Source organism: Grus americana, chromosome 9 (genome assembly GCF_028858705.1).
Source record: "Grus americana isolate bGruAme1 chromosome 9, bGruAme1.mat, whole genome shotgun sequence".
Lineage (NCBI taxonomy): Eukaryota > Metazoa > Chordata > Aves > Gruiformes > Gruidae > Grus > Grus americana.
Window position 1 is genome coordinate 3461177 of NC_072860.1, and position 19284 is coordinate 3480460.

Below are 19284 nucleotides of genomic sequence, written 5' to 3' on the forward strand. Positions count from 1 at the left end.
ACTGGTTTGTGTCTGCCGTATGCGGCTTCGTTTCCCCTTGTATTTACACTGTAAAAACCCGACCAAGTGAAAGAAGCTATTCTTTGCACAGTGCGACTCTGTTCAACAGGATGGGTTGCCAACTAGGACAGGTTAACGGAAGAAACAACGTGGGTTCCACCTTTGCCTCTGGAGTTACCTGCTCCTCACCCTGAGCCTGCACAAGCGCTCAGCTGGCCCTGCCCTTACGCATCCTACGGGATGTCACCGTGGGCCAAAGGGGCCTGCCCCGACCCAGCGCGGCCGGTCTCACGTTCGCAGGTCCCCGCCGGGGCCAGCCGTGACACGCCGTGCGGTAAAGAGGAGCCCCCGCCACACGGCATTCCAGCCAGGCGGCACTCGAGCCCGCACCGCTTCCCGCCGCCCGCACGGCGCAGGGGGTGACACCGCCGGGCCGGGGCGGTGACAGGCAGCTCGCCCCAAACGTGCCCGCGCCCCGCCTGCCGCCTTACCGGGGCTGCCGCTCCGCCGACGCGCAGGACGCCGGTGACGCCACTCTCGCCCCGCACGGCGCCAGCGGCCACGGGCGGTGCCGGGAACGGGACGCTGAGGGACCGCGAGACGCCCGCCCCGCCGGCCGAGCCCCGCGCCGAGCGGCGGGAGGAGACGGCGGAGCCACCACAACCCCCCCCAAGATGGCGGCCAGGTGACGCTCTGGCGCGGCCCCGCTATAACTCTATGGCGGCGCGGCGCCTCTCGCCCGGCAGCGGAAGCGCTGTGCCCGGAAGCGGCGGGAGCGGCACGAGCCGGAAGGGAGCGTGGCGGCCGCTGGCAGGTGCGGTTACCACGGCGACCCGCGCGCGGGGCAGGGCAGGGGAGGGGTCGCGCGCGCCTGGCAGGAGGGTCCCGGCTCGTGAGGGGCGCGTGCAGCCGCCGGCGGGAGCGCGAGGCCGCTTCCCTCAGGGCGCCTCCGCCGCGCGCGAGGGCGGGAGCGGCCGCAGGGCTCGGCCAGGCGCGTTGGGTGGGGGCGGGCAGCCGGCGCCCCTCAGGGCCTGCGAAGAGGCGCGTCGCTGCGGGGTCGGCACGGCCGCGGCGCATCGCAGCCCGGCGGTGTGGTGGCGGCGGGGCCCCTCGAGCGGCGGGCGGCCTCTGCGCTCCGCCGGTGCTAGCCAGCCAGCGGCCGTGCGAGCGGAGAGCGACCGGAGAGCTTCGGGGGTTGAACACCCTTCGCCGTTAACGAACGGACATCCCAATTTAGTTATTTTTGAGTCATCAGTACTGTCAGCGTTACTGCCGTTCCGTTAGCGTGCTTTGCGTCAGAAGCGTCGTGCGACGGGTAAGGTTTTTTATGAAAGCACGCTGGATGTTGACTAGTAGCTAGAACAAATAATTTCCAGTCAGAGCTCCTCAAGCGTGTGATTTAGGACTAATCAGTTAAACGTTGTGGTTTAGTTTCAGCATTTATAGTGCAGCACTTAAAAGACGTGCTTACAGAAACTATCTGGGCGTTACCGGTCATCTTTGCCGTTCACAATACTTGGTTCAGACAGGTCTCTCACTGTAGTGGTGCGGCCTTGACACTAGGAGTTGGCATCTTTGTCCAAGCAGTACGTCTTTTTTCCTTCTGCCCTTCCCCAGGAGCATTTTACTTGCTTGCTACCAGGCAGACCTCACGGTGCGTGGCAGAGGTCGGTGCTCTCGCAGTCTGTCAGGACCTGTGGCTATGGGATGATTTATTCCTTTCTCGAAGGCAGGATGTGCAAGTTTCCAGAAGTCAACTGTATTTTAAACTGAGTCACTGGAGGAAAAAATAAGGAGGAAGAACATTTACAAAACAAACGAGGCTTGAAAAATCCACTTTACAGTGTCGTAATTCAGATTGGTTTTTGCTGTGTTACCTCACACAGAATACAGCTGGATCTCCTCATGTCATTTATGTTCATTCCCGTGCCTCTTATCTCTTCTGTTCTCCATGGTGTAGTTTCATTTTTCTTCAAGATACTGGTCTGTCCTTTGTTTTATGGCTGCTGTTATTCAGGGAGTGTAGACATTTCTAATCTGCGGGTTTTCAGTTGGCTACACTGGTGTCAGCTGACAGGTGTCTTTTTCCCCTTTCCCCCCCCGCCATTTCCTATAGAAAAAGGCTTTTATTACGGTCTTTCACAGAATGGGAAGGCAGGTATGACAGAGTAACATGGGAGTTTTAATGGTAAGTATGCAGTACACTATATTCATTTACATGTTCCAAGCTACTGCGTATAATTTGCAGTGAATAAGAAGGACCTGATTCTGGGAGAAACTGCAAACCTTGGGTTTTTATTGCGCTTGGCAGAAGCCAAGGTTTCACTCCACAGGTATTGACCAAGCTTCCTCCTCTGCACACAGTGAGTGGTAGTTGTAACTGTTTTGTGTTGTGCGATGCCATCTGTCTGCTTCCCAGGTGCAGCATAAAACAAATGTGTGCAGCTGAGCGAGTTGCTCTTCATATCTTATAGCAGGGCATTTCTGGTTTTATGCTGAAAGAAAGAACGTTGAGATACAGAAAGAACAATGGGTGATTGATTGCTCGTGCACTTTTAGCTGGAGAAGTGTAAATTTTTAAAAGGACTAGGATGAGGTTTTTTTGTCTGTGTGTGTATATATATATACACACGGGTAGAGCTATAGCTACAGATATATAACACGTCTGCAAAGACTATTTTTTACATTAAGATCATAATGAAAGAGAGACACGAGTTAGATCCCGACAGGTTGTCAGGTGGGATAGACCTGGAATTTGAGTGAGCTGTTTTTCCAATTAGGGGGCGAATGGAAAATGAGTTATCCAGAAAAATAAGGACTAAGAAGTGAGAGAGTGCCTGGGTATATATTGGGTGTGTAGTAAATATACTCTAGTTGGGGAGAAAAAAGCTTGAACTTTGGAGACTATAATGGAAACTTAACAAGAGAATTCAACTCTTCCATAAGCTTAAGAGTTGAGGACAAGGAAATTCCACTCAGCAGCGTTATGGTGAATAGGTCAGAGAATATATAGGCATGAAAGTACACATGAAGGACAATAAAGAAATTTTTTTTTTTTTTTCCCCCCCCGGCTCATTTCTCACAGTAAGTTGTATCATTTGAGTCTGTCTTCATTATTTATTCATTTTTCAGCTTCTAAAGTTGGTGGTACTTAGTGCATCCAGGAAATGCTTGTTTCTTCATTCCCCAGAGAAGAAGTCCGCTGTACACAGCAGAACCTAAAGGGCTGACTAGGGAACCTTAACCTTGCCTGCCTCTTCTGACATTGGTTAGTACACTGGCTGATGTATCTGTGCAAATACAAAATGTGACTTTACTTCCATAAAATGAATGGTGGGTAGGTTTTCCACCTAATTTGAAATATGTTCTAATACCTCTTCTTAAAGCACGTAGTATATGGTGTGGGTGTCCCAGAACAGAAGCGAGTTTATTTGAAAGCATAAACATAGAGGAAACTGAAATTGATTTAGGTTTAATTGCAGCTCAGGAGTCAGATCTTAAAATCCTTGTCTCTTTTCATGTTTTCATAGTATTTTTGATTTTGTAAGCCCAGGTGAGACTATGGTTCTCTCACTGATATATTGCATTAAATGGGCCACTGAATCTTAAACCATGCCTTAATATATTTGGATATGTGAGATTCTGTGCTTATAAAAAGAGATGATGCAAAACTAATTTCTTGTTCTTCATCTTTTTCAGACTTCTATAAAATGGGAATACTTATTGCAGTACTTGGAATCTGGTTCAGCTCTTCACTTGTAAAAGGAGATTCTAAGGCTGTGACAACATCTCTAACTGCAAAGTGGTCTTCAACTCCTTTATTACTTGAAACAAGGTAACTGCATTGTGATTTTTTTTTTCATTGACAAATCAGAATATGCTTACAGGATAAAGTAATGTGTTGTCTTTTTGATTTGTTTTGTGGTGCTTTGGATTTTGGTTGTTACTAATTCATTGGTAGTAGTAACAGTTGAACATGGCTGTGCCTGGGGAGATGGGATGACTGTTTTAAAGGAAATAGTAGGTTTTTGCATGGTAAATTCTTTCATTATGCATTAGAACAAACATTAGTAACAATGAATAATTCCATGTAAGTATTGTTTGCCTCAATTGTTTTACTGAAAGCACTAGATAGAGAGGTTTAGTGTGGTCTTGTAAGATCCCATAGTACAAGATTTTTGACTTGAATTATGTTTTGATGCATATCTGTTGCTCGCGTATGTTAGCTCAGTTAAGCTTGAGTTGAACTTGTTCATGTGAGTTGTGCATTGATTACCTAAAGTCAACTGCTTTGTTAAGAGTTGTGCAAGTCAGCCTGGGGAGATTTCTTCTATGGTATTAAAGACTTTTTTTTTTTTAAGAAGATGCTATTTAAAAAGAAAAAAAGAAAGCCAAATGCTGTCTTGTCACTGCTAGTCTACATAGCACTTTAGAAGTCCCCATCATTTCGTTATGTGGTATTCTAATTTGGAGATGTCTATGCAAAATGGGATTTTTGTGTAAGTGTACGTGTGTTTAATTTTGTATTGCTTAAGGGTGTTGTCGTATGTGGAATTCTGCCTGTGTTACCGCAGACTGGTTCACATGGAAATAGTTGAGCATTGATGGGTTTCATTCAAATGGGCACGGCTTTGGGTGATGGGACTGGCGTGTCCTAGGTGAAGTTACTTTTCTGTAACCTTCTCTATAGAAGCTGAAGTTTGAAGACTGAAAAATCCTTAAGCAGTAAAATGCAAAGCTCGGGTGTTAATGCCAGGATTTAAATACCCTGACAATGCGAGACATTTGCTGGGGAAAAGCTCACCCTAGCAGACTGTGAAATAGTAAGCAAATAATTAAAATAACGTGCCAGAGGCTTGACATTTAACCTAACCATTATATTCGAAGACTTTGGGTAAGTAGGATTGTTCATCTGAGGTGAACTGCAGAATGATACAGCACTGCAGCGTAAAATCATTCCTGCTGTTCAATTTACTGAGCTCAGCGCTGCAATTCGTTACCCAATTGTTCAAGAAGTACTTATCCCTTAGGTCAGAACCAGTTGAAATGAACACACAAACTATTGCGGTAGCTAGTGGGTTCTGAATCTCATGTTGTAGTTTCCTTTAGCATGTGAAGCATGTTACAAGTTTACAGATGATAAAGTATTTGTTGTTAGCAATGTTTATAGAATTATTTTACTATCTAACATTGTATACCTACCTAGTCATATGCTGAATATATGATGAATTACAACATCATGATTTGAAGCTCTTACTTCTCCTTTTGCTCATTTAAAACCAAACAAAAAAACCCACCAAAGCTAGTAATTCCAACAAACTACAGTTTGTTACAGCAAAGCAAACAAAAATGTATGTTTCTCATAAAAGATAGCTAGCAAAGAAACGCAGAGCTCCCAGCGTGTACACGGCTGCAGGTCAGCTAACTTTCTGTAAAGCTTTACAAAGTATTAGAATTGTAACTTGAGAGAAAATTCACAGACCTACCTAACTCTTCTCTTCTTAGTGAATTTTTATCAGAAGAAGGTCAAGAAAAATTCTGGAATTTTGTGGAAGCCAGTCAAAATATTAAGACATCTGAACATGATGGTAAGTTTTCATAATCTTTTTCTTGATGATGACTCGCAGTTGACATGGCTGGAAAATAAACTAAAATGTTTTGTCTTCTGTTGTGTTAGTATTGTACAAGTCAAATGAGGACTGATTTTAGTAATGTTTTTACTGTGAAGTGCTCAAGGATTTTGGCTATCCGTTTGACAAAAGCTGTAGTGGACGAGTCTGAAACATGTTTTACTTGCCAGTTTCTGTTTCAACATGAAGTATAAAATATTATAAATGCTTTCTCTCAGTGTTTCTATCTCTCAACTGAAATTAAATGGGAGCTTTTAACTGCTTCCCTCCTCCCCAAGCCTATGTCTGCATCCTCAGGAACGTATGTAAGTGTACTTTGATGGATCTCTGTTGAAGTTCACTGTGTCCATCTGTAGAACTAGCTGTAATGAAAATTGAGGAGGAAGGGTCATCTGCATATTTACAACTAATGTCATGGGCTTCTGTTAGTATAAATCACAGTTAGGATGAAAAGCCCTTCTTCAGTGAGAATATGGTACAGAAAGATAACTGCTTGTACTTTGACTTTGCAGGTAGCTATTATTCGTCTTACCATGAAATGCTGAAAGTAGCCTGCCAGAGTCTGTCACCTTTGCAGCAGAATTTGTTGAAATTTTCCTTGTCCTTACGCTCTTATTCTGCAACAGTTCAAGCTTTTCAACAGGTTAGTACAGGAAATCCTGAAATGATTTGCAGAGCATTACCTAAGGCCTAGGAAGGAGCAAGCTGTGTAAGGAGACATTTGAGAGTATAAAAAATCCTGAACTGAAGAAGTGCTCCAGACATCTGAGCTGAAGAACATATGTATATACTCATTTCACCGAGTGCCAAATTTGAGTCCGTCTGTCTAGACTAGACTAAAGAATTGGGATTTCAACATGTCTGCATATCTTTGATACCCACTGCACATAAATGTGTAAAGATTTTTATGACAAAAATCCCTACGGCTCTGTTGGTACTTGTGATGTTGCTGCCATTCCCATTATTCAGTTGTACTTACCTGAAGATAGTAATTCATGAATATATGATATATATGAATATATATAATTAGAGATTAGATTAGAACCCATAAATGGAAGTTCGTTGTACTCTCTGTTCTTTTTCAAACTTGGGGTATCATATAGTTCATTGCAAATTTTCTCGCATTATAATGTGCTTTATTTAAGTAATACTGGAAGACATCTTCCTTTTTCATCTGGAATCATTTTATCATTTAATGTTTAACAAATGTTGAGGTTTCTGATGTGTAATGCAAAAAAACCTCATCAAAAAACCCTACAATTGCAAGCCTCACTTTTTGTACCTGGAACTAATATTACAGTTATTAGTAATAGACTGGAAGAACAGCTATAAAATGTTAAGACTTAAATCTCAATTTTGCAATTCTTACCTTGCATTTAAATTATGTAATAAAGAGGGAAGAAGTACTAGTTTAGAATTTACGAAATTGTAGCTCTGTAGCAATTGGTCTTCACTGTTATCATTTTCACTTGTTCAAAGGGCAAACACTCAGCCTACTTTATTACAAATATTTTAATACAGATAGCAGCAGATGAACCTCCACCAAAGGGCTGTACCTTGTTTTTTGCTGTGCATGGGGAGAAGACATGTGAATTTGACTCTCTTGGAAACCTTTTACAGACAGCTTCAGAAAGGTATTTGATTAATTTCCTATCATTGGATTAGCTCTTAAAACTTAAGCTAGTTAGACTTACTGCTGTAAAGAGATTGTCACAAACCAGTAGTTTCTACATTCTTCAGTGTTGATTTATGCACTGTCCATTGCTTGCACAGAAGTGGCAGTCTCTTATTAATCCAGATTGGAATGATTGTTTTCTTATCCCTTGCTCTTTGGTATTCTGCTAGGAGGAGGAATGCTTTGAAAGTGCATCGGAAAAGTTGGAAACAATTTGTTGAAGGACAGTAAGGAATTCTCAGGAATATGTAAAGCCTTTAGTATGTAGGGAGAGTAGAAAGAGCTGGGCTGCATATTAAAATGATAGGTAATATAACAGAGATCGTTTCATGAATGGCTTGAATCATGCATAGAATTTTTTCCCTATATAATTTTCTCAGTGTTAACAAAGAAAACTATTACCACACAATGTATTTCACATTTGGATTTCTTTACAAGAACAGAACTTGATTGTAACTTTTAGTGACAAAAAGAAACTATAAAATATAATACCTCTTCAGAAAAAAAACAACCTACCCTTAAATTTCAGTTTGTCTTCATAGTAATCTTGGTAGTTTTGGTTTTTGTAGTCATAAAGGGTTTTTTTTGTCAATGTGCAGCCATATGGCATCTATAGCTCACATGCTGATGATCTGACTCGCTGGGAATATTTTAAATATTTCATTGTATTTTAGACAAAATTTAAAACCAAAAGTTGAAAACAGTATTCTCATTCACTTTCTTGTTTGTATACTAAACCAAGGGCAGGGTTCCCTTGAGTTTGAATTCCTGGAACGTTTGCTCTGTTAGTTGTTTTTTTTTTGTTTTTTTTTCCATACAGAATTTATGAATCACCATCGGGGGAGAAAAAAAAGTTAATTGAAAACTTAAGGGAAGTGGTTAATTTTTAAAATAAGGATCTTATTAGATTCAAAGTAGCACCTAGCTACTTGTGTCATTTTCATATGTCCATTTTTAACAAAGCTTTATCAACATGCATGAAATGCTGCCAACCTTGATAATATGTGGGAATAGCTTGACATGTATTCAGTGAAGACAGGAACAGTGATTAAACATGAGAAAAAGAAATTCTGCATCTTGCATTGAGCGAGGAAATGCTATGAATCACACTGTGATAATCTTCAATGTTTACTTTCAGGCCAAAGCCATTTTTGTTCAAAGGGGACCATAAGTACCCAGTGGCAAACCCCGAAAGTCCTGTTGTTATACTTTACGCTGAGATTGGCTCAGAGGAGTTCTACAGATACCACAAGAGGCTTGTTTTAAAGGCTGAGGCAGGAGAAATCACTTACGTGCTCAGACACTATATTGCTGTAAGTATATTTGTGCATTGTAACAGAGGTATTTGACAAGGGAAGAGTAACTGGCTTGGCTTTTAAAAAAGAAAAATGGCCTAAGCTTGTTCCCTTTAAATTGATATTTGTGTAATGTATTGCTGCTTGATATTTATTTGGAATACTCAAAGTTTATTTTTATTGCATGTAGCTGAGGAAGACACAATATTTAAAATCTCATGAACGTTTAAGTAAGAGGATCATTTGATTTTACAAATGCCAAGTTAAACTCCAGAAAAAAACCAGTTTAATCTAAAAAAAAATGTTGCTGTACCTACGTGACATTATAGGAAATAGTTGGATCTTTCCCAGTCAGGCTACTTAGGTACTTGATATGAAAAGCAGGGATTAACCTCACAGTCATTTTCAAATGAAAGGCATTGTTTCTGTAGCAATTTATTACAGAACGACATACCAGTCCCAGTGCAATTTATCCTGGTTTCCCTAAATTGCCCATAACCACTGGATTAGTGTTTAACTCTACATTTCAAAAGCTCTGAGAAATCCAAGTTGACTTTTTTCCTGAATATTGTTTAATGTTGCTAAAACCTGCAGTGTAGCCTCTAGGAGCCAGACTTGAATGCAAAAAAAAAACCCCCAAGCATCAGCTGGTTCACTTCTAGCGACATTTGCACTTTTAATAAAATAAAGTCATACACTGCATACACCACTTTCCTTTTTAAAAGTAATTTATCAATGTTGGGAGGAGTACTTATATTCAAAATTAAGTGTCTTACACAATAGATGTTGATACAGTTGTGTGACTCCTGTATCCTTCAAAATACTTTTAACAAGGGATCATGTTTGTTTCCCATTAAAGTCAGAACTAATTACGCATTTCTCTTGAGTCACTGATTTATGCATTTTTTGTAATTGTCTGTTGTAACTCTTCAGTGAATGTTTCATTTTTGAACTTCACACTTGAAGTTCCTTTCCTTCCTCTATCTGATTTGATGACAGGAGTCTGTTCTGCTCTACTTGGCTTACACGCTGAATCCTGAAAATGCTGTTTTGTGTCCCTTTTCGCTTGGTGGGTTTTTGCTTCATAGAGATATCTTTGCTCTTTGAACTTCAAAAAGTTTTATTGAAATACAATTGGAAATACAACTATTATAGTACATTACTGCAGAATCACTCGTATTTGTTTCTCACTTATGCATTACCAGTTGTGTCTGAAACGTTGTACTAGCTTGAGATTTCTTAGCTTTGGGAAATGGCCATCAAAACAAAAAGTGGCAGTATTGCACTGTTTGCTTTTCCTTACAGAATCCCAGTAAAGAAAAAGTCTACCTCTCTGGCTATGGTGTGGAACTGGCTATTAAAAGTACAGAATATAAGGCCAAGGATGATACACAGGTGAAAGGTGAATTATTTTAACTAATTTAATGTGAACATTTTGATTTTGCAAAGATGGTTTTATATTTCTTTTGATATGAATCAGTGTCTGAATTGCAGATATTTTTCTTTCTGCAGCTCTGAAATCACTTCTCTTCCTCTCTTTTGGGATTATGTTCTTTATGGAACGTATCTTTGTCTTGTGTATTTGTGCAATGCTGGGCACAATGGAGTCATGACTGTGGACTAGATCTTAGTAACGGCACTACTAATGCAAGTGATTTTTTCCCAGATAACCAGATTCTGCAGATGTAAAGCAATTCCTCTACCTTAATTTGCCTTGGCTTATCCATCCTCAGAGCACAATGTATTTTCTGTTCTTGTTCTTTGGGAAAACAGAACTTAGAATTCTGCTTTTTTTTTTTTGCTTTTACTGCTTTCTTTAAAGCACTGATCTGTATTTTGCAAACTCATGTACCTGCCAAAACTATTTTTGTTAGGGTAATTGTGTGTATACTTTTTATTTACATGCATGCACAACATAAAACCCCAGAATTTCCTGCATTTATCTTGGACTTAAGGAAAGGAAAAAACCCTAGGTTTTGTTTTTTTTTTTTTTAGTCTGAGATAACAGTTGTGGAGAATAGAACTCAGATTTTCAATTGGGTTCTTCAGGATTTTGTAGTTTTATCAGTTTTTAGATACAGATCTAAAGTCTGACTCAGAATATTTTGCTACCATCTAGAATATAGACACATAAAACCTTTGGTCTTTATTTGTAAAAGTATTTAATTGTAAGAGAAACTAACATACTAGAGGAGGTGATCCAACTTAAGACTTTTATTACTGTGTGAGAATTTCCATTGATTTGTCATCAAAAAGTCATGCAAAAGCCCTGATATTGTTTGTAGAATAGGACATTGGAGGCCTTTGTCTCTTCAGGTGTGTGGGGGGGGAAAAGTAACTCTGGGGAAGATTTGTTATTTGTAAACTTGTGAAGTTTTATACCAATATTGATGAACTAATCTAAAATGTTTTACAAAATGGACAAACTGTACTGGCATTGCTATGAGCTGCAAATAGCTCATAGAAAGTAACCTGCGTGTTAGAGGTGTGTGGTTCTCATCCAGCTCCTGTTTGATTCTATGAATGTTCTGGCTGTGCAGGCTTTTTTTCATGCCTGTGCTGTTTTGGCTTGTCCAAAAGCAAACACTCATCTGAAAGGTCAGGACCTTTAGTTAGACTTAAGCATAAAACATCTAGATTGGAGCCAGCTTGTGTCCAGCTAGTTAGGAGATTGTGTGAGTCTTTTGCACAGACTTCTCTTTGAAGTTTAAGCCTAGAATTTGGACTTTACTCGGATACTAATTTTTATGATGTATTTTGGGGCTAAAATCAGGGTTGTGTTCACAATTTAAGTTTAGCACTTACTCCACAAAGCTGGCATGTCCTGAAAGCTCCTAGGCCCTAGTGAATTCCTCTGCAATGCCTAGGTCTCTGAGATTTCCACTCATCTTAAGCTTTTCTTTCTCAATTGTTTTTATTTCAGCTGTGACTGTGTTCATTTGTACAGATGATGTCTCTCGGATACAGGTTTAAAAGTAAACCTGAAACTTGCCCTTTCTTTCTTCTTTTCAGTTACTGCAGTGTAGTTTTGTTAAACTAATCAAAATGAGTGTGGGAACTGTTTCTGAATAGCTCGGTAACAGCGTTCTTCTCTCTGCGTTTATAGGCACAGATGTGAATGCTACAGTAATAGATGAGAATGACCCTATTGATGAAGTGCAAGGATTTCTGTTTGGAAAACTAAGGTAAAACTCAGTTGTAAGTTGTTGGTCTTTGTTGTATCAAAAAACTTTACACAGAGATGCTGATCTTTTGCTTTGTTACTATTTTTTAAATGTCTGAGTTATGCATATCTGTTAGCAGCATACTTTTTCATATGGTAGTTTCTTTGAATTAGCAGCAGACTTGCTTAGAGGAAACCACAGAAGTTGTTTTCCCCTCGCACCCTTTTAGGCAGTTGTATCCTGACTTGACAGAAGAGCTGAAAGAACTTAGAAAACACCTCGTGGAAAGTACCAATGAAATGGCACCTTTGAAAGTATGGCAGTTACAAGGTAATCTGTATGAAGACTTTCAGTATTGTACGGCAAAAATTTGATGTAAACATATCTTCTTGTGCTCTACACAAATGAGGTTGCTGGTGGCTGCGTGGAGTTGAGAGTTTGACTGTAAATTCCTGCACTGGAAGATACTGGATCTTCTAAAGCGCCTTTGTAGAGTCCTATTGAAATAGCTTTTAGAAAGATTTTTTCACAGGGCTTCTGAAATGAGGTTTGCTTTCTGTATTGTGAAGTACAGTAAGCCATTTGCTCTTAAACCAACTACTTGCATGATCTGCTAAATGTAGAAAAGCAAACGAAATGTAAAGTTCATTTCCATGGTCACGTTCTTGGTGTGGAAAGCTGAGATTTCTCAAGACCAAAGGAAAACTGTATTTCAAAAGTATTTGCGTGCAACTCAGACCTGTTTCCCTGGAAATCATCTGTAGAGGCCTGTGGAAAGGCTTTTCAGCCTCTGAAAAAATGAGTAATTCAAAATGCTGAACATGCGTTGTAGCCACAGAGAATCTACCTATATCCAAGAGATGGCTGTTTATATTTCTAGCTTATGAAACAAGTACCCAGACCTCTTCTGAAGGGCTGATCCTCCCACCTCAAAGAGAGAAAAAAAGGAAAAAAAAAAAAAAAGAAAGGAGGGGGTGTGTGTGATGGTCTGGACTCATTGAAGCAACCTGCAGACAGGATACACTGGTTCATTTTGAAACGGTTACTTACTTCAAGGCAACAAATAGAAGTTGAAAACAAGGAAGAAGATTAAAAAAGCCCCTTATCTAACAGTGCAGATAGAAAATGAATTTTCATAGGTAACAAATAAGCAAAAGAGTTGAAAACTAACGTTAAGATTACTCTGCATTGGCTTGTTTTCAGTTTAGAGTTCTTGACTTCTATTTTTTCATTTTTAGATTTAAGTTTTCAAACTGCTGCTCGCATTTTGACTGCTCCTCCTGTGGATGCTTTGATGGTCATGAAAGATCTCAGTCAGAACTTTCCTACAAAGGCCAGGTAACTTTGATTATGAGTTCTAGGAAGTTTTCTTACTATCTTTTTTCTGAGCAGAGCCTGAGACAGGCAGCATCGGTTGGGTTAATGTCCGAGCTTCCATTTAGCTGGAAGCAAACACTAGGGAATGTTTATGCAGACAAGTCTTCAGCCTATGGTTACAAAGAGGATCTTACAGTGTTTCTCTTGGATGGCAGCTGATGTGGACTGGAAAATTTGACAGAATTACCCATGCTATTTTATTGTGAAATGCTTCTGAACCTTTTGCATCAAGTCCTCAAGAATTTATTGGATCGGCTTTTTGTTTGGTCGCTTTATCTGTTCACTGGATCCCGCTCTTCTTCTGGGATCCACTTTGGCAAACAGCCCAGTCAATCTCCCGTCAGAGACTGATATGCAATTCCACTTTTTTTTGCACTTTGTCAATGACCGTCTTCAGCATATTCAAATTAATTTCAAGAAATTCAGTCACTATCTGGGCTGCCCAACCAGTCTAGAAATAGATTTCTTTTGATAAATTCCATGACCTGGGTTGTGAAGATGATGATATAGGAGCTCCTCCTTTTTGAGTAGGTGGAGATATACCTGACAGCAAAGAGAACTTAAATTCTGGTGTTATTCCCCACTAACCGATATTAAGATTGTGCTGTTTATAGCTTCTTAAGGTAGGCATTGCACACACATTGCGTTTTCAGTCAGATCTGTGAGCTGTACTCGCCATTCACTAGAAGCAATGTAAGGAAAGGAATGGGAACCCACAATGAGGAGTGAAATCCCCCTATTTTCTGCTGCCAGCCTCCCCCTCTACCTTTCTGGCAGCTGTCCATTTTTATTACAGTTAATGTGAAATTAGACACTGAGAGTTGGCATGTGGTTAACATTTTTATGTTCTGTTGAATTATACAGTATAAGAAAAAATAGTGCATCCTACTGTTTAATGGTACCACAAAGTGCAAGTGCTTCTGATTGCAGCTCTTTATACTAGGAGACTAAATGTATTTATATATAAGGTACCAAAAGTAGGATAAGTAGATATCTCATCTATCCATTAGATAAAAAGAAAGATGATTCACAGCGTGTTTTTATTTTTGTAGAGCCATAACAAAAACAGTTGTTTCTTCGGAACTCAGAGCAGAAATTGAAGAGAACCAAAAGGTAATGCTTCCAGAAAGTAATGTAGTGCTTTTGCACTTATGCTTTAATATAAATTCAAGCTTTCAAATTAATGATTCTATTAAAAAGTTTATATTTTGCTCAATAGTAATGACCTGGTATTTTCATACACAATTTTGTCATAATATGCATCTGGGAAGTAAAGAAGTGGTGGATTTTCAAACAAGAATTAGGAGCATAATTTAGCTTGTTTGCTCAAATATGAAAATATTGGTCATGAATTCTTTGAATGAGATCACTGTATTGGGGAATGATGATACGGGATTTTGTTCAGAGCTGCCCCTACTACTGTTGTTCACAGTAGTCAAGTGTTCAGATAGTTATTTGGCAAGCACTTGTTAATGTATACGAAAGCAACCTTCTGTTTGGTATCTGAACTCAGAATCTGTTAACCATATTTATCTTTACAAAATTCATTTTAAATACAATGAAAGTACTACGTTGTAGTCCTGGCAGAAAATGTTTATTTACAGAAAACATGCAGCATAGGTGTTCTTAGGATTTCCATGCAGACTATCTTAATCTGATCTACAGGACAGGACTGAGTCACGTCAGTCCTTACTTAGTTTCCAAGTTACAGGTTTGTAGTGATGGCTTGCCAGCTAAAGCTGTATAGAGATGGTTAATATGTTCCTTGTAGGACTGTGCCTGCCGGGTGGCCTTCTTTCAGTCTCTGACCTAGTTCTTATTTGAGTGGTATAGCAGATGTGTAAAGTCTAAATGTCATAGCACTATTTGTCCTGGGTAATAGGTAAAAAGAAGCTCACTTCAAGCTACTGATTTTAGGTTTTGATTGTTTTCTGAACTTTTCAAAAGCAACTAGATGTTAAAAGTGTGAGTGCTTTTTAGTGGAGGTTATTAGAGTCAAAATGTAGTTATATTTTTAATTATTTAAAAAATGTCTGACCTGAATGGAACACTGCTTGTTAGAAAGCTATTGCTTGAAAAGCAAATTTATTAAGCATCTTCTTACACTTTTAAGGATGCAGAAAAAATTTAGTTCTCTTTACCCAATCTGAGATGGTGCTTAGATAATCTGAATTCATCAGTGTTTTACAAGGAAGTCACGGAATAACTGTGCCACCTTCTGCCATGGCTTAGAATGATGCGTTCTGTGTGGAGCAAATAGTTCCAATGTTGGTGTTTTATGTGTGAAACTAGTGAAGGAATAAAATTTAACAGCTCTCCAAGTAAGTCTACATGTGCTTTGAAACTGAATCATAAAAAAAACCCCACAAGTTGTGAGGGACCTCTGGAGGTCATTGAGTAGGCTCTAGTGTTTGCAGAAAAATGTTTCAACAGCTCTGTTGTGTACTGAAAAAAACCACTAGCCACTTGGGAATTTTGTACAGGCTTTTGTACAGAATTTTGTACAATTAAAATACACCTGGTAGTGCAGTCTGGATAGAGTGCAAAACAGAAGTTTAAGATGGTAATAAAACCAAAGCCAAACAACAGCTTTTGCTATATGAGCTATGCTGATCTATTCATACATTTCGGTCTCACTCGGTATTAACAGGAAAAATACAAAGTATGTTAAGTACACACTTATGTCTTTGTTTAACATCTAATCAATGATATTTGGCTAGTCTAGTAATAAATGCAAAGTTACCTGAAATCTACTTACAAGTCCCCTGAGATTCCTGTTCTGAAAGAGAAATCCCTTGTTGTTCAATAGCGATAAAATCAGAAAAGAAGGGATGCGGTTTGACACTGTCGTCCGGTGTGGTTCTGGAAGGGACAAAGTATAGAATGTAAGTGCAAGCTAAAGCTACCTGGTGGCTTTTCTGTTATGTGTTAGATCAGACTGGTCCACAGGTAAACCCATGATTTTGTGGATTCATTTTTATTCAAAGTATGTCTAGGCTACTAGATCCAGATCTGGCTAGATCTAACCCTGCCCTTTAAAGCTATTCTTTGCATGACTCAGTTTGTGTGGATATTATTTGATAGTGAAGTTCACTGCTACTAGCAAGTTATAGTTTACTGTGTAATTATCCACAAAAAGATACAATTTAACACTGCATGTACTCAGCTGTTCTCTGGGAGCTTTTTTTTATTTAATAAAATATATACATTCTTCCTGATTAGATGCTGCTTTCCTGTTCTTGGTACTTCACATGGTACTTTGCTATTCCTCTGTTTGCTTTGCTCACATTCTTCATTCTATTAGTGATTTTAAATATCCAAATACTGTGTTTTTCCTTCAGTGTTCATCATGTCTCTTAATAGAATTTTGTAACTGGTACTGCAAGACAAAAATGACATTGCTTTCTTCCAATACCTCTTAAGTTTTTACGCAGAATTTTCCATGCTAGAGTTGGGAAATATGCTTCAGGAGGACTGTGTTTTATTCAGCTCTCCTGAATCAAAATTGTTCTCTGTGATGGTGCCTCTATTCAGGGGCAATTATCCACTCAAAAGGGGTACTGCTTAGAGGTACTTGGAAGAAATTCCAAAATATTGATAAGACTTTTTCCATTTGTGCTGCCTGAATTTGGGGAGGCCAGACTACAAATGGCAGCTCCTCTACTTTTCATTGATGACATATGCACTAGCTCAGGACTTAACTGGTACGTTAAACACAGTACTTAGTTCCACTAGCGAGCACCACGCAACATTCAGCAGTTTAAGTCTGTTCTGCCGAAAACTGTGTGTTAAAGAGCCAAGACAGGTAACTGGATACTATTTGTCTATCTACTCTGTAGGCTGAAAAAAATTAAATTCTTTCTCTCAAGCCCTTCCTTTTATTTAATCTGAGTATATTTAAAAAGTCTACTCAGGGACTTTCCAACACACTACCGAATCATGTAGAAACAAATAGAAGTCCCATTTAGGTATCTATGCGCTAAATAGCTTCAGTTGTTTTTTCCTCTAGTATGGATGTGCACACACAGTCAGCCAAGACTGTAGTTGAGAAGTAATGTAATGCAATAAGGGAGATAAAATCTGCAACTTTGGCACGTTAAACTCTCTAGTAATTTTTTTCTGTGCAGGGCATTCTTCTAATGGCCTTCTACTTTCTTTCAGTATTTCAAAGGAACATTAGGATTACAACCAGGAGATTCTGCCCTGTTCATCAATGGACTACTTATTGATTTAGACACTCAGGACATATTTAGGTAGGAATGTTTTCTTTTTCAGAATAATTGTATCCTGTTTAGGAGCCTGCATCCTGCTTGTGTGCAGATGGTACAGTCACTTAGGCAGTTTTGAACCTTCTTGACAAAGTCTATACCTAGACTAGGTTTAATTGTTAAGTACCTGTGTTGGGTTTGCGTGGCAAGGTTTTGGTAGCAGGGGGGCTACAGGGGTGGCTTCTGTGAGAAGCTGCTAGAAGCTCCCCCTGTGTCTGATAGAGCCAATGCCAGCCGGCTCCAAGACAGGCCCGCTGCTGGCCAAGGCCAAGCCAATCAGCGCCTCTGTGATAACATATTTAAGAAGAAGAAAAACACTTAGAGGGAGAGCTTTTGCAGCCGGAGAGAGGAGTGAGAAGATGTAAGAAACTCTGCAGACACCAAGGTCAGTGCAGATGGAGGGGGAGGAGGAGCTCCAGGCGCCGGAGCAGAGATCCCCCTGCAGCCCGTGGTGAAGGCCATGGTGAAGCAGGCTGTCCCCCTGCAGCCCATGGAGGAAGGATGAGGGGGTGTAGAGATTCCACCTGCAGCCCGTGGAGGACCCCACACCAGAGCAGGTGGAGGCACCTGAAGGAGGCTGTGGCCCGTGGGAAGCTCACGCTGGAGCAAGTTCCTGGCCGGACCGGTGGACCCGTGCAGAGGGGAACCCACACCAGGGCAGGTTTGCTGGCAGGACTTGTGACCCCGTGGGGGACCCCACGCTGGAGCAGTTTGCTCCTGAAGGTCTGCACCCCGTGAGAGGGACTCCATGCTGGAGCAGGGGAACGATGAGAGGAGTCCTCCCCCTGAGGATGAAGAAGCAGCAGAAACACCGTGAGATGAACTGACCGTAACCCCCATTCCCCGTCCCCCTGTGCCGCTGAGGGGGGAGGAGGTTGAAGCCGGGAGTGAAGTTGAGCCCGGGAAGATGGGAGGGGTGGGGGGAGGTGTTTTAAGAGTTGATTTTATTTTCTCATTCCTCTACTCTGTTTTGCCTAGTAATAAATCAGATGAATTCCCTCTCTAAGTTCGGTCTGTTTTGCTCGTGACAACAATTAGTGAGTGATCTCTCCCTGTCCTTACCTCGGCCTACAAGCTTTTCGTTATACCTTTTCTCCCCTGTCTAGTAAATGAGGCGAGTGAGAGAGCAGCTCTGGTGGGCACCTGGCCTCCAGCCTGGGTCAACCCACCACAGTACCACAAACAGCAAATTGTGGTTCCTTCTCTTATGGAAGTGCATTTCTAACAAAAAAGCTGATTCCAGTGAAAACTGGAATACCCTTGAATATTGGAATGGGAAGTCACTTTTGTACTGTTCTTTTGATCTGTGCTGTGACTAGCAAGATTTTGGTCTCCAAGACTGTCAACATACAGATTTTATTCTGAAGATAGCACACTGATTCTCAGAGGATAAACCACTGTTAAGTCTTCATGTGAAAACTACCATATCTCTTTGTCAAGATTTGTTTCAATAATGTGGAATTGAAATTACATATGTATATCATGCTTCAGTTATCTTGATTTAATATAGTTTTTCCTAGAAATAGAATTGAATAGGTTAAAGTTATCCCAAGTTTCTTAGGACAGATAGAAATAGGTGATAAGTAAGAAGTAATGCACAGACATGGCAGACTTGCTTATACCTTTCATCTGTTAACCCTTAGGATAACAGCAAGTTATTTGCTGTGTCTTTAAAATTCAACAACATTTTTTTCTTTTCCTCCCAGCTTGATTGATGTGCTACGCAATGAAGCCCGTGTTATGGAAGGCCTGCACAGCTTAGGAATTGAGGGTCTTTCCCTGCACAATGTTCTGAAGCTGAACATCCAGCCATCAGATTCCGACTATGCTGTGGACATCAGAAGTCCTGCTATTTCAGTGCGTATGGTTTCATAT

The 19284-nt window shown here is 40.4% G+C and overlaps 1 protein-coding gene and 1 long non-coding RNA gene across 8 annotated transcripts in view; one reads left to right on the plus strand and one right to left on the minus strand.

Annotated features, from left to right (window-relative positions):
* The first annotated feature begins 693 nt into the window (after positions 1-693).
* Positions 694-19284, plus strand: part of UGGT1 (UDP-glucose glycoprotein glucosyltransferase 1) — a 45793-nt gene continuing 27202 nt past the window's right edge. For 2 of the 6 annotated variants that reach the window (XM_054836152.1, XM_054836157.1), the window contains exons 1-14: positions 694-814; positions 3191-3268; positions 3700-3835; positions 5506-5588; positions 6143-6273; positions 7152-7264; positions 8444-8618; positions 9906-10002; positions 11707-11785; positions 11994-12094; positions 13003-13102; positions 14194-14254; positions 17303-17394; positions 19116-19266. In XM_054836152.1, coding sequence (XP_054692127.1) covers positions 3711-3835; positions 5506-5588; positions 6143-6273; positions 7152-7264; positions 8444-8618; positions 9906-10002; positions 11707-11785; positions 11994-12094; positions 13003-13102; positions 14194-14254; positions 17303-17394; positions 19116-19266 — 1308 coding nt within the window. In that variant the 5' untranslated portion in view covers positions 694-814; positions 3191-3268; positions 3700-3710. Of the gene's footprint in view, positions 815-842; positions 1316-3132; positions 3269-3699; positions 3836-5505; positions 5589-6142; positions 6274-7151; positions 7265-8443; positions 8619-9905; positions 10003-11706; positions 11786-11993; positions 12095-13002; positions 13103-14193; positions 14255-17302; positions 17395-19115; positions 19267-19284 lie in introns of those variants that run through there. The other 4 variants (XM_054836151.1, XM_054836156.1, XM_054836153.1 and 1 more) reach the window with 3 other exon arrangements.
* Positions 2360-19284, minus strand: part of LOC129210321 (uncharacterized) — a 33955-nt gene continuing 17030 nt past the window's right edge. The window contains exons 4-5 of one of the 2 annotated variants that reach the window (XR_008578380.1): positions 15900-16003; positions 2360-2495 (exon numbers count right to left, since the gene is read on the minus strand). This is a non-coding gene — a long non-coding RNA (uncharacterized LOC129210321). Of the gene's footprint in view, positions 2496-7291; positions 7469-15899; positions 16004-19284 lie in introns of those variants that run through there. The other variant, XR_008578379.1, reaches the window with a different exon arrangement.